Raw genomic sequence first — 15,535 nt, forward strand, 5'->3', positions numbered from 1 at the left:
ACCTTGTAGCTGGACAAATAGTATTTGGACAGTACAAAATGTTATGCCCGAGTTTTCACGTCTAAGAGACCACCAAGGAGCCAACATCGATGTAATCACACGAGGGTTTATTCAGCAAGCTTAAGCTTGGGCCCAAGTATACCCGACACAGCGGAGTAGGGACTTGGACCCCGAACCAGATTACAGTCAGAGTTTTTAAAGGCGGAGTAGGGGTGGACTCGGCGGTGGGTGAGGACAAAGTGGGTGTTCAGAAGGGCTATCAGGGTAAAGAAGACTGTCAAGATATTGGAGGCCTGGTTATTATCAGGCCAAGGCCATTTTTCCCTCTAATGAGGCACTAACATGAAGACAGTTGGGTTTCCTGGTGGAATGACACATTCCTCCTATCAAGTGTCCTTGTTAGTGAGATTTAGCACTGGGACATTTGTAAACCGAGGGAGACTCCTGTCTTGGAGGATTGTGATCTCTGCAAGTTAACTATTTGTTCACACATACTACCGAGGGGAGGGGAGCGGGTGGAGAGGGGGTGCAAGGTGCCAGCTTTTGCTTTGTCAAGATGGCTGTACTTATGTCAGGGCTAGACTCGAGGTGGGTACAGCCTTGTTTTTCTTGGCCTCCACACAAAATAATCATCCTTTTTCAAATTTTGTGAGTACTCCAGTGTTTTAAGAGTGATACATTATTATTTAAAAAATTTTACCATATTTTACAAAATATATATATCACAGAACCATTATTATACTTTAGGAATTGACATTCTAAATCAATAAAATTTTTCAGCTTGATAGCATATCATTTAACTAGTTATAATCCAAAGTAGCCTTAATTATAAAAAGCAATCTTAATGATTGGGTCAGTGCCCTTGAAACCTTAATCCATTATCAAGAATGTTCATAATCTTTGGTAGCAGTATGCCCCCACCTTCTTTCTTAATAAAATTGCGTGTGTGTGCGCGCGTGCGTGTGTGTATGTGTTTGTGTTTAGGATTTAATTTTTTTAAAAAATCATTTCGGTGCTTGGTCTGTTTATGTTTGATATTAGAGTGTTACATATTGCCACTATCTTCTGATGACACTTCAGTTGTGTGCATTTAGTTCGTTTTGCTTTTTCTTTCAGGAATTGATGCCAACATAAGGGATAGCTTAGGTCGAACTGTCTTAGACATTCTGAAAGAACATCCATCTCAGAAATCTCTCCAGATTGCAACACTCTTACAAGGTAAACAATAGTGAGTGATGGATGACTTTATCTTAAAGTTAAGATTAAAATAAATCTACCATTGTTCTTTCTTGAGTTTTCAGTTAATGTTTGCTTTTGAATGAACTTATTATTTATAGTTTTTTCTGGTAGACTTAAACTAAAAAATAATAATTTTTAATATTTAGTTTCTGTTTTCAACAGAAAATGACTATTTTCATTAGATATTAAAAGATCTTTTAAATCTATATAGTAAATATGTAGTTATCAACTTAAAAGTAATAAGGCTATAAAGTAATGATGATCTTATATATGAATAATGCTTTAAGAGTTTTCAGGGATTTTCCATTATTTTATCTGATTTCTATAACTTTGTGAGGGAGGTAAATCTGATCTCATTATTCTCCTTTTTGCACATGAGGGAAACTGAAGCTCTGAGAGGCTGACTTGCTCAAACTCATATATCCTATTTTAGGTGGTAGACCTGGAATATAAATGCCGGGTTAACACAACAACAACAACAACAACAACAACAACAAATTGTACTTTGGTAATACAGATTATTTTTTCCTTAATCCAGCAGTACAAGATAATTCAGTTTTGCAAGCTTTTGTTTTTTGGTAAAGGTCACTTAAGTACATGTGTAATTAGGTGCAGGCATTAGGTCTACTGAAGGTTTGGGAACCAAACCTAATTTTTTATTTGCAGGATTATATACTTCCCTGTTTGATCTAAAAAATTTAATGAAAATTTAGATTTAAATACTTCACCTTTTTGCTTCATGATTAGGCCTGGCATGTAGTATGTTCCCTTAAAAATCCAGACATTCTCCTTTCCAGGTAGCTTCTACACTGGTCAGCAGGGATTAGCCCCTGATTATTGCAGATGGGTGGCGAGTGTAATAGGGAAAGGAGGTGGGATGGTTTCCTTGGATATTAGTTGGGAAGCTGAAGAACAGTTTTGTCCTGCAGGAGATAAATGAATTAAAACCAAGTTGGTCAAGTGATGCATAGATAAGGGGAGTCAACAAAAGCCAAAGAGGGTTTGTAAAAAGAATAGATGAGCTACAGAAGTCATTCATGCTCTGTTCTCTCTTTATTTTCAAAAGTTTCAAGGAATGGAAGTTCAGTCCCCTACAATTTTCTTGTTAAATAAGTTAATTGCAGTTGAGTGCATATAAAGATAAATCAGAGGGTACAAGAGTGGCTCTTTGTATTCAGATTAAAAATCAAGTTGAGAGGCAACTGGGTCTCTCTGATCTCTGATCCCAGGGTTCTGGGACTGAGCTCCACATTGGGTTCCTTGTGCAGGAAGCTTGCTTCTCCCTCTCCCACTCCCCCTGCTTGTGTTCCCTCTCTCCCTGTCTCTTTCTCTGTCAAATAAATAAATACAATCTTAAAAAAATAGCAAGTTGAATGAAAACTAAAAAAGAAAAAAAAGTGGTATACAACATTTTTGTCTTCTCCCTATAGGCACTTTATATTTTATATTGAACTTTTGTTTCTAACTGAACTTTAAAAAAACAGAGGCTTGTGAATAATATTTCTTTTGGGAAAAGCAAAATAAATGTCATCCACTAAATAGAGGACATGACGTAATTGCAGACATTTACTGTATTGTTTTACCTGAGATGAAATTGTTGTTATATAGGAGTTAAATATCTGTGTTCTTTTATTTCACCAAGGTTCATTGTAGGTATGTCAACTTGTGATAGGGTATATGGGACATCTTTGAATTTTTAAAATTGTTGGCAGATTTTAGAATATGAACATGTTATCTATATTCTTTTCATTCCTGGGTCATAAATCAGTGGTACATTTTAAGTTTTATGAAAAGTTATCTCACTAAAACCAGTTTAGAAGTAGATAAAATTACTATTTGTGTCCTGGAGGAAGAATTCACTTTACATAATGACTATACTGGGTCAAAAATTTTAAGGATAGACTTCCATAGGTTGCTTTCTTTGCTTAGTAGAATTGCCCTTAGGTAGAAACTGGTTGATATGAAGACACAGTTGGTTGGCATGAAAGCACAGACTTTCTAACTAGACGTTAAGAAAAAGATACCTTCTGAATAAGGACATATAAGTAAAAGGTCCCTATATTAGCTGTATGAATATGGTCAACTTAAAATTCTTCTCCTTGAGTTTTCATCTCTAAAGCTGAGATTGTAATGGTGCCTGTGTCATACTTTTGTGAAGGTCAAGTGAGTTAACTTATTTTAAATACTTAGAACACTGCTGGGTGCATAGTAAGCCATATATATAAGTTTTAGCTGCTATTGCTGTTGTTATGTCTTCATCAAAATTGGAAAAATGCGAGACAGGCTGAGTGTGGAACATTACTTCAAGAATGAGAATGAACATTATTTCTCTGCAGAAATAAAGTTTAATATGCAATTATGCTTATATTATAAGAGTAAACACTGTTATGACATAAATTTCATTCATTTATATTACCTGACTGGTTGTTGTGGCTATCTGAATTTGATATCCCTGTTTAGGTATCAAGTCTATTCAAAGCATCTTTCAGAGGGTTTTAAATCTTCAGGTAGAATATATTTAGGAAACAAAGGATGTTACTATGTTTTTAACAGGTGAATTTATTTTTAAGGACAATGTGACCAGTTTGGTTTTCACAAAAAGGATTTGTGAATCTCTTCCTAAGTATCTTTTGTGTTTTAATTTAAAATATTTAAATTAATAGTTCATCATGAAGTTCTTTCAGTTTGTTTGGTTTTTGAAGTTCTTTTAAAAGCTTAAGATATATTTAGGATATGAGGAAATAAATGAAAAACTGATCATCAGAAATAAAACATAAAGTTATTGATTTTAAAGTAAATGAATTTGACTATGTAATTTCAAAAACTTGTATACACAGAATATTTGGAAGGTGTGGGAAGATCACCAGCCCTTGAAGAGCATGTACAAGAAGATACAACACAAGAAATACATATTTCATCTCCTATTGAGTCTCCTTCCCAAAAGACTAAGAGTGAGTAGCTAATTATAAAGCCCTTGAAATAATACTAGATGTTTATGTATAAATCTGTCCTATATGTACAAAAAGGCTAACACTTGTAAAAGTTTCAGGTCTAATAAGTTGTATCTTAGACTCTATATTTTACCCATTTATTCAGCCAGCATTTTTAAAATTTTTTTTTTTTTTTTTTTAAGGAGAGGGAGATGGTAGGGGCAAGGAGAGAAACTTTTAAGCAGGCTCCATCAACAAAGAGCCCATGATGGGGGTTTGACAGTTATCATAAGGCTCGGTCTCACAACCCTATCAACCATGATCTCAACCAAAACCAAGATTCAGCCACTTAACCAACTAAGCCGCCCAGGTGCCATTCAGTCAGGTGCCGTTCAGTCAGCATTTATTGAACTCTTCTATATGTCAGACCCTACTCTTGGACCTGACACAGTAGTGAGCAAAATTAGCAATCCCTGCTGTCATGAAGTTTACACGGAGTGGATATTTCACAGTAGATATTTTTCCTAAAATTAATTAAATATTTGAGAGTGTGAGAGCATGTGTGAGTGAGGGAAGGGGCAGAGGGAGAGAAAGAATCTGTACAGAGTGCAGAGCCCAACACAGGGGCTTGCTGCTTATCATAGGACTCCATCCCAGGACCCTGAGATCATGACCTGAGCCGAAATCAAGAGTCAGATGACTGAGACATCCAGGTGCCCCTTTCTAAAATATATTTTTAATGCAGAATAAAAATATTGATATCTGGGTTATAACTACTGGAGTTTTAGTTTTTCCCCAGAAGAAATTATAGGTATAAGGTATCTTTCTGAAAATGATTTTAAAAAATGCATATTTGCATGCAGCCTAAAAATATTCATATTTTGAGAGATGATGCATAGTATTTGTCCATTCCTTCTGTGTTTTTCCTTCATGTCACATAGCACAATTCTAACTTATTACTTATATCATTATTTATCTAAATATGTTCTATCATTTTTTTTTTTTATTGAACCTAGGAAGGAGACTTCTGGTATCATTTAAAATTTGTTAATGAGTTGAGTGAATTCTGTCCATGAACTATATATAATGCCAGTGAAAGATTGTTGAAGTTTAAATGTTACAGTGGATGAAGCCTTAGGAATTGTAATTCCAGATGCTTTTATGTACTATACATATATAAACCTTTAATACTTAACTTCTATTTTGAATAAGAGCAATAATAGGCAAAATTGGGATTTATCCTTATCTTTTAATATTTTTATACTTATTATAGTTTACTACTAAGAATGTTTTCTGACTTACTAAATCTTGTTTGACAGATTATGAGTTCTATCATCATACTAGTCATATTTTTATTAGTTAATAGGAAGTTTTAGCAAAAGCCTTTCTTGAAACTTTGAAAAAAATTACTGTCTTTTTACAGGTGAAACTGTGACTGGAGAATTATCAAAACTCTTGGATGAAATAAAACTCTGTCAAGAAAAGGATTATTCTTTTGAAGATTTGTGCCACACAATATCAGACCACTACTTAGATAATTTGAGCAAGATTTCAGAGGAAGAACTTGGGAAAAATGGAAGCCAGAGTGTAGTAAGTAAGGGGGCAAGGAAGACAGTGCTTCTGTCTTTGCCGATTCAATGTGTATCTGAGAGGCATGGGATTTGTGCATTATCCTATCTTCAGATTCTTTCAGTGTCAAATGTCAGATTCCCTGTTGCTCCTTTTTTGGATGTTCATTGGTATTTTACTCTAACTGCATGTGTAGGGGAAGGAATGCTTTGATAAATCACTTATAGTTTGTGATGATCATGCTACCGTTCACTTGCCTAAGAAATAATTTCTTTGATTATGTTCTTTTAGTTTTACTGGGCATGATGATCTTGGTTTCCAAAGAAAAAAAAAATCTTCCTTTTGTCTTTGTTTCCCATTTTCTCTATGAACTGAGTCTATCTCATCTTGAAGAAAGATGGAGCTGGGCTATGTGTGTTTGTTCCCTAGTCAATTTGTATTTATGATAGGGGAGAGACATTGTAGAAAGTTTGACCTCCATATTTTTTACTCTTATGCAAATCCCCTTATGCAGCTTCTAAGCTCAGACTCTAAATCATGAGTTAGAGATTCTTGCTCATTTAGACTTTTATATTAACACAATAGCAAAAAAACACAAAAGCAAAAACAAAAAAACCAAACTGTAGAGAATCAATCAATCTAAAATTAGGATTTGTATATCTCTTTTGTGTTACATAGAGGTAGGATTTATACTGGTATTAAAGGAAATGCAGTATTATGAAATTTTCACTCACTTTTAGAACTTAATTTGTTATAGAAACATTATGCTTTCTTCAAAAGCTAGTAAGAGTGGATTGTGTTAGGTATGTCATATTATTTATGAAAACTAAAAAAATTGCCAAGTATAGTGACTATTATGAAAATATTTCATTTAGTTCTTTAATGTGTAACTTGTTTCCTAGGATAGTGCTTGCTAGTTAAGCTCATGGCTAGTCTAGCTCCATGGCTAGTCTTACTCCCTAGGATGTCTTTGTTCTTGTCTTTTTTTCCCCCCCAGTGGTATCTCTTTTAAAGCATCATATTATTGGCTCCAATAAAAGCTCTTTGTGAATAATTATGATTAATTATATACACACACATATTATAAATACATATAAGTTTTAACCAAATGAAAATTTTATATTAATGAAATATTTACTGTAATGACTTTAACATCAGGACAGAATTTCCTGTTTAAAAATCTTAAACAGTTTTATGTCATCTCCAAATTACAAACCAATTACATTTCAACATTTCCTTGAAGATTTGTTACAAATTAAAACATATTTATTCTAAATAAATAATACATTGTATTCAGGTTTTTAGGTCTATCCCTAAAGATTTCTCAAAACTGACTGCTTCTGGCCCTCTACTTCTAAGCCCACAGATTTTCTGAAAGCCTTAATTTTCTAGACCATTGGTTTCTAAACTTTTTTTTGTTGTTGTTGTGTGTAGCATAGTAAACAGATTTTAAGCAAACATCCCAAGTGCATGTGTTTATAAATTACATGCATCTTCTGTTCTAAGAATGTATGATGTAAATTAGGTATATACTACAAGAGACATTCAAATAAGAAGGATAAAGAGTAAGTGTAAATAGAAACTCTATCTTTTTTTCTTTTATTCAGTGGGTATCTTGTGCACCTTGGGGTCTGCACACTTTACTTAGAGACTATATGTTTACTCAAGCTTATAGATTTCAGATAGTGATAGCAGGGGTATTTGATATTATGAGGGTGATATAATTAGGGGGAATGATGGCCAAATGTTTGTTTTTTTATAAGTCAAAGACTGTATTATGATAATAGCAAGAGAAATTAATACTCATAAATTGAAGTGAATTTCTTAAAATTTATGCTTATCCTTTCAGTTATCAGTCTTTGTTCCTGTGACAAACCTTACATTGTATTCCTTGAAAATATTGTCATATTAAATAATAAAGGTTACATGAGACAGAAAAGCAGAGGGTACATGTGAGTAAGGGCAAGTACTTCAGTTCTTCTGGAATAATAGAGTTTATAAAGTGGAAAGATGGGAAATAAAATTAGAAGGATAGGTTGAGGTCAGGCCATGGATGATTTTGAATGTCAGAATAAGAGTTTTAGTTTTATTTTTTAGAAAATGAGAAAAATCTAAAGGATTTTGAGCAGATAAAAAGACATCATTGGAAGCGCCCTTTCAGAAGATTAATCTAGTAGAAACTTGTTATTGAATATTTAAAAAGTAATCTGGTTACTTTGGCCCTCCTCTATAGCCTGTGTTTGATTTGGGTTCTTTTGCTTTTGTTGAATATTTCTGTTTATTAAAAATGTTCCTTCAGAGTTTTGTTATGAATTGTACTCAAAGTATGCAAAACTTTAATCAAGTACTTATAGATCAGCTTATATAGATATTTGTTACAGGATTTATAACAGCAGTAATGAAACATGGTTCCTGACTTGAAGGAGTTCAAAATTCTTATTAGAAGAAGGCTTTAGACACAGTATACAAACAAGACTAAAATATGAAACAACAGATATATAAGAGCTGAAATTTATTAGTTGCTTGCTATTCTAATGCTTTATATGATTTAAGCCACTTAATCTTCACAAAAATCCAAAGAGTGGGTTTATAGACTTGGGAAATGACTCAGCTGACAAGTGGCAGATCTAGGATTCAAACTCAGAGCCACTGTCTTGAATTCCTAGCTACATTTCTCATAATAAATTATCCGGTGGCCAAAGGAATTTCTTAAAAAGAGAGAGATTAGTGAAGACTTACTGGTATTCATTGAAGGCTTCATGGAGGTAGGGAGAGACTAAACTGGGCCCTGGGGGGAGAAGGAGATGTGTCTTGTGTTTGTTTTAGAATGAATGAATGAATGAATGAGTGAGTGAGTAAATGGGAGAGGATTCCAGCTTGCAGAAACAGTATGTGCAAAAGCACAGAGGTGAGACATAGCATGTAATTTGAGAATAATTGTTTATCATGAGGGTTGATTTTGGAAAGTAGTGGGGAACAAATTTAGGTAAGTAATGAGAATACCTAACACTTACAGAACACTTTGTTTCTTAACTGATTTAATCTTCACAATAACCCTAAGATAGATGGTATTATTCCTCCGATTTTACAGATGTCAAAATGGAGGCACAGAAAACTTTTATGATTTTCCCACATTTAAATGGTAATTGCCAGAGCCAGGATCTGTACACTGGCAGTCTGGCTGGGGCTGGTACCATATCCATTACCACTTAGTTATTTTGTTAAGCGAAGATAATTAGAATTGGGAAGCTAGTCAGGAGTTTAATATTGATGGTGAGTAGAATAAACTCTTGAGTAGGGGAGTTCTGTCTTGAAGGTGACGTTTGGGGAGGCTAAAAATGGTAACTGTAGTCAAATGTTCTGGAAGAGATTTAATGATTCTCAGCAACGGAAATACGTTAGACATATTTGGACAGGCTTCAAAAAATACTGATACCTTCAGGTTCCACGTCATGACCAACTAGAGCAACTAAATCAGAATTGTTTTGGGTGGCCCTGAGCCTCATTCTTTTGAATGAATTGAAGTTAGAGTGTCTAAAAAACCTCTTGAGTTAGAGACGTTTTCAGTTTATCACCAAAGAAAATTCCCCACATAGTCCTAAATTAAAATTATTTCTATATTACATTGAAATATTAAATATGGAATAATAATTTTGCTTATTCACATTATTGGCTGAAGTATAGGCGTTTGGGTTCAGTTAAAATTTAATTTTAGGTGATATGAAATATCCAACATGTTCATTATAATATGACAGGTAATTTCAAAAGTAATTTAGAAGAAATCAAAATATATAGAAAATACATTTTGTAGCATTTATATTATTAATAAATGTGTCTTCCATATTAATGATGTGCCTTGAATTTTGGGAGTATTTTAACTATTCTTAGTTCCGTTTAGCTTTCATTGCCTTTTTTCTTCCAATAGAGGGCACTCTAGTTCAGTAATTTAAAATACAAAATCAACTATCTTATGTAAGAACTTTTACTTTTGAATTAGAGGTTTCTGGTTTTACTAAAATATTAGCCTCAGGTAGTAGTTTGAACAATGTTACTAATATAAGTGAATTAAAAATTAAATTCTTATTATGATTGAATGTATTCGATTGGAGGTTTTACATTTAATGTGAAGGCTAGCTCCAGTTAAAATTACATTTTCCCTTGCATAAATTTTAATTCAGAAGTTAGTCTGTTTTAAGTGTTTTTATAATATGCATATGGAGCCATTTTCTAAGTTGAATTAGGACCTTATATAATCTAGAATGTAAATTTTGAAGAAATATAAATATCTCTACATTCTTTAGCAACCCATGAAATTTAGAATTTTGAAAGAATATAAAATATCTGAAAAAATGTGCTATTCTCTTCATTTATTTTCCCAGGTCATATATTCAGCTTCTTCCTCCTTGTGTATAAACAATGTGCAAAACTCTGAAATGTGAATACATATACCATAGAGAAATTTGATTATAACATAAAGATCATTAGAGTAGACTTCAGAATCTAGGTTTCAGAAAAGCTTTTTTTGAGATTTGAAATAGAAAAAAACATTATTGCCTCATTAGCTTATATCTCTAAGAAATAAATAGGAAGCTTCAGGTATGAAATGCATTATATGTTTTTAATCCTAAGGGAAACCTGGATATAAATAACATGTAAGATTTATTGTTTGAAAGGGGTTGTGTTGTCAGGTTTTGTGCAATTTTAAATCAACCAGTGTACCTCTTTTCTGTTATTTTACTTTCTTTTCCAGTGTAAAATCTTTAATTACATGTAGACCTTCTGAAGTATGAGATTTTTTTACTGTAGTATATCAAGACTTTAAGATTCAACACCTAAGTTTTTGTACCAAGCTTCTGTAACCTGCTTGAGAACACTGTTGGGGGAGTGTGTTGGGGGTCTCCATAGGAAAATACACTTAATTTGGTGCTAGCATTCATCAGTCTTAAAGGTCAGTAGAAACAGATTAGGTTGCCTAGAATATAAATGGTGTTTATAAAGCAAAAATATAATTTCTAGATCTTCATATTAGGAATGTACCAATTTCAGAATTGTGAGAGACTTTGGCAGCTCTCTCATCCAATTCCTATCTGATTCACAGCACTTCAAGAAATGAATTTTCTGAAACATAAAATTGACGGTTGTTATAGGATTATAACTGATTCTTTAGCACATAATGAGTTTTTTTAATAGTGGAACTGAATCTTAAGCATTGGTAACTATTACCTTATGGGGAATATAGTATTCAGAATATTTCTAACTTAAATAACTCATGTCTTATATAGTTGAATAAATTTTTTGGCAATGGTGACTCAAGGCTGGTATGTACTAAGTCCAGGCTTGGATTGTCCCAACAGATTTTCCAGGATATTTAGGGAATACATAGATTCTGTTGACCTTTGTTAATATTTAGAAGCTAATAGCATATTTATGTACCATATGTACCTACAAAGAAAAATCCAGAATTTTATTTTTATTTATTTATTTTTTTGGTCCTTCATCTCACCCTAGGAAGAACTTGTACCTGAAGTGAATCTAGGAAGATCTTTGAGATGTCCTTAGCTTCTAGAATATAGGGGTCATTGTTCTGAACTTCCAGCACAATTGCTTTTCCCTTTCGTGATGCCTTATGAAATTTTTTTTGTTCTGCTTTGTCTTGTAGGTGTACACATTTTTATATTATTTGTTCTGTTCTTTGTTCTGTTTTGTCTTGTAGGTGTACACATTTTTATATTATTTCTTACAGACTTCTTAATGGTTTGATCTATATTTGATTGATCTCTGTAATCACATCCTACCTAGCACAGCACCTTGCATGTAGTCTGTCAGTGAAAGTGTATTGAATGATAAGGCAAAGGAAAAGGCAAACACTGCATAGAGGAGTACATATAAACCAATATTGTAAATAAACCATTTGTATAGAAAAACATGTTTAATTATTTAGAGATGAATTAAAGAGTCCAAGGACAGGGTTTTACTGTTCTACCACTTACTAGCAGGGTGACCTTTGGAAGTACTGGAAGTTTCCAAGCCTAAGTTTATTCCAGTTAAAAAAAAAGAAAGTTTAATATGGCCTTCTGTTACTGACAGAAAAAGAGCTGTTCTCTTGTGCTGCTGAAGACATACCATTTTTATTTTTTTTTTAAGATTTTTATTTATTTATTTGACAGAGAGAGATCACAAGCAGGCAGAGAGGCAGGCAGAGAGAGAGGAAGGGAAGCAGGCTCCCTGCTGAGCAGAGAGCCTGATGCGGGGCTTGATCCCAGGACCCCGGGATCACAACCTGAGTCGAAGGCAGAGGCTTAACCCACTGAGCCACCCAGGCGCCCCTACCATTTTGATTTTTATGTTTCATAGATTTTGTCCAATTTTATCCAGACTTCCAAATAACTACTCAGTATCAACCCAAAAGGAATTTCTTTCATGGAGTGCTAAATGTTTTATTCTTGGGTTGGTCTTAGTCCATATTTGCCATGAAAAAAAGCCTAGTCATCCACCATAATCAGGTCTGCAAATGTGAAGGAAGAATAGCAAACATGGCAAATAATTGAACTTATATGGAAAATTACCTCAATAAACGGATTTTTGCTTCAAAGTAAAAACAGAATTCAGTGGGAGTTACAATAAAATAAAATCCTATAATTATATCCTAAAAATTCAGTGGTTTATTATAAGATTAGAGAGATTTAATTGGGGGAAGAGGTGCATTCAAAAAGTTCTGGGGTTTATAAATGACCACAACTACAGTGTGAACCAATAGTGAGAAGTGGCAGCTAAAAAATCAATAAATACTTGCCAAGCTCTGATCTCTGCAAATAATTCTAATACTAGAAGCTAGCATTTATATTGTCCTAAGTTTTAACTATGTGCTAGACATTGTGGTAAGCATGTTAAAATTGTTATCTTTTTTATTCATCACAATAATGCCAGGAGGTAGGTTTTATTATCCTCAATGTGGAAATCAAGAGTAAAATAACTTGTCCAGGGTTACACAGCTACCAAAAGGTAAAACTGGGATCTATATTTAGGTCTGATGTCTTCCAAAGTCATGATCCTAACTTACTGGATAGTCGTAATAGTCATGTCATTAATGGTTATTTGTGACAGTCATTCTGTCATTAAAGTCTTCCACATTGACCTACCCTTACCTTTTCATCATTCTTGCCATTTTGCACGTGCAGACTCTCATTATCTCTTACTGAGTTATTTTGGGAGTTTTGTTTTATTCTGTACACGTGTTTCTAGTTTCTCCTTGTCATTTGCTCCAGTTTTTTCTTATTACTACTGCTAAAACAGTATGCCTAAAGTGCAGTTCTGATCATGTCATTCTTTTCACAGCTACATTTGGTCCTCACTGTAAAAATTAAATAGAGACTTTTAACTTTGACACTCAAGGCTCTATCTTCCAGCCTCATTACATATTTTCAGCTTTCTCCCATTAATGTCTTAGATAAATAGGATTTTTGGTAAAATGGGTTACTCTCATGGCTATCTTTCCTTATCTCTGCCCATGTTCATGGTGTTTTATTCATAAATAATTCTTTTCTCTGTCTACAAATCAAAAACTATTTAATTCACAAAACCTCTAAATAAAAATATTACAATACCTTTTTTGATCCTTCTATTAAAAGCCAACAATTTGGGTTGGATATAATTACATTTTATTTATAAATATGTAAAGAAATTTTAAAGTCTGCTTTGTATTACTTATGTATGAATCTGTTTTGGCTTTGCTTATAACTCTCTTCATGATAGGGGAAATACTTATCTTTGTATGTGTGAGGAATTTAGCATAGTTCTTCACTCTCATACTTAATAAACATTTGTTGAATTGATATGCTAGGCCATGGACGTGAGAAAGTCTGTTTAATAACTGAATGTGGGTACAGACCTGTGGATAAAGCTCTAAGATCTTATCTTTCTAATTTCAGAAGAACTTGCTCTGTTGGTTGATGTTTCAAATAATGAATGGCTCACCATTTATTTTGAGGATGACAGGAAATACCTGGTCAAACTATATTAGAAACTTCCTTGTAACATAAAAACACCAATATCTTATACCAAGCCATATCTTTCTTATATAGTAATGTCTCTTTCATTGACAATAAGGAAATCTTACATTATAAATACCATGTTTGGTTCCTGATAACATATATAATGGAAATCTGTAGTAAAAATACAGAAACATCTCATTTATATTTTAATGTTTAAATTCTTCAATATTCTGTGATAAGCATTTTAAAAATTAGTCTCTGTTATTCTTTTTTTTTAAGTTGTGAAATCTTAGTTTTTTTGTTTTGTTTTGTTTTTAAAATTTTTTATTAACCTATATTATTAGCCCCAGGGGCACAGGTCTGTGGATCCCCAGGTTTACACACTTCACAGCACTCACCATAGCACATACCCTCCCTAATTTCCATAACCCAACCACCCTTTCCCTACCTCCCTTCCTCTGGCAACCCTCAGTTTGTTTTGTGAGATTAAGAGTCTCTTATGGTTTGTCTCCCTCCCAATCCCATCTTGTTTCATTTATTCTTTTCCTACCTCACATACCCCCCATGTTGCCTCTCAACTTCCTCATATCAGGGAGATCATATGATAATTGTCTTTCTGTGATTGACTTATTTCCCTAAGCATAATACCCTCTAGTTCCATCCACAGTGTTGCAAATGGCAAGATTTCATTTCTTTTGATGGCTGCATGGTATTCCATTGTATATATATACCACATCTTCTTTATCCATTCATCTGTTGATGGACATCTAGGTTCTTTCCATAGTTTGACTATTGTGAACATAGATGCTTTAAACATTCGGGTGCACGTGCCCCTTCGGTACACTACATTTGTATCTTTAGGGTAAATACCCAGTAGTGTGATTGCTGGGTTGTAGGGTAGTCTCTGTTACTCTTTCTGTGTAAGTTGAGATGGATTATTTTTGAAGCAATTTTTTTCCTGTTAATCATAAAGAAAATGGACATAAGCAAACATTGTTTTTTCCCTAATTATTAGTGATTTTCGCTAATCATGACATGCCTAACTAATGCTTGGTATTATTTATGCACATGCTTAAATGTGTTTGACACCAGAATACCTCTCAGCATTACAAGCATTCTGCTAAAGTATCCCAAGGCAAAAAAAAAAACTCCCTTTCTAGACAGTTGTAAACTGTATATATTTGAAGTTTATGAAGTTTTTGAAGTTATCATTTTATCTGTTTTGCAGCTACAACATGTCAGTTTTTATTTTGATACTTTCTTTCTGATCTCTTTCTAATCTCCAACTTGAATTTAATCTTCCTTATAGAACCTAGCTATTATGATTCCCTTGAGAATCTATACTTTATACTCAGGAGCTAACTCTAATGTTTTCTTAAAAGTTTAATAATAACTTGACTTTCTTTTAACTTCACTTTCTGGATAATGATGATGTTAACAACTTTTAGCCACATGTTACAGTTACCTTGTTCATTTATCATATAATGCTCCTAATTTGTAATTCTGTTTCAAGGTACACATTTGAGAATTCTTGATTCTTTTTTGGAGTAAAGGCCTTGGACAGCTTGCCAATGTAGGAGAATTCCATTTTACTTGTTAATGCCAAAGAAATCAATCTAGAGTCTGAGCTTAAAGAGACATGTCAGTGCTGATAATCACTTACCTCTGTGTTCAGGGAAATGTTTTTCACCTTGAACAGCAAAGTAATTCTAATGAAATAGTAGACTAGTGACCCAGAAAAAAATTACCGAAAGTGCTCACAGTTCTAACAATTTATCATGAGACCATTTGAGACATGATTACTGA

The 15,535-nt window shown here is 33.4% G+C and overlaps 1 protein-coding gene across 5 annotated transcripts in view; it reads left to right on the forward strand.

The window, feature by feature from the left end:
* Nucleotides 1–15,535, forward strand: part of LOC111141988 (ankyrin repeat and sterile alpha motif domain containing 1B) — a 1,155,119-nt gene that overhangs the window by 179,027 nt on the left and 960,557 nt on the right. For all 5 annotated transcript variants that reach the window (XM_022494890.1, XM_022494891.1, XM_022494892.1 and 2 more), the window contains exons 6-8: nt 1,117–1,218; nt 4,077–4,190; nt 5,593–5,759. In XM_022494890.1, coding sequence (XP_022350598.1) covers nt 1,117–1,218; nt 4,077–4,190; nt 5,593–5,759 — 383 coding nt within the window. The remainder of the gene's footprint in view (nt 1–1,116; nt 1,219–4,076; nt 4,191–5,592; nt 5,760–15,535) is intronic.

The sequence above is a fragment of the Enhydra lutris genome, unplaced genomic scaffold, assembly GCF_002288905.1.
Source record: "Enhydra lutris kenyoni isolate GAN:26980312 unplaced genomic scaffold, ASM228890v2 scaffoldscaffold7, whole genome shotgun sequence".
Taxonomy (NCBI): Eukaryota; Metazoa; Chordata; class Mammalia; order Carnivora; family Mustelidae; genus Enhydra; species Enhydra lutris.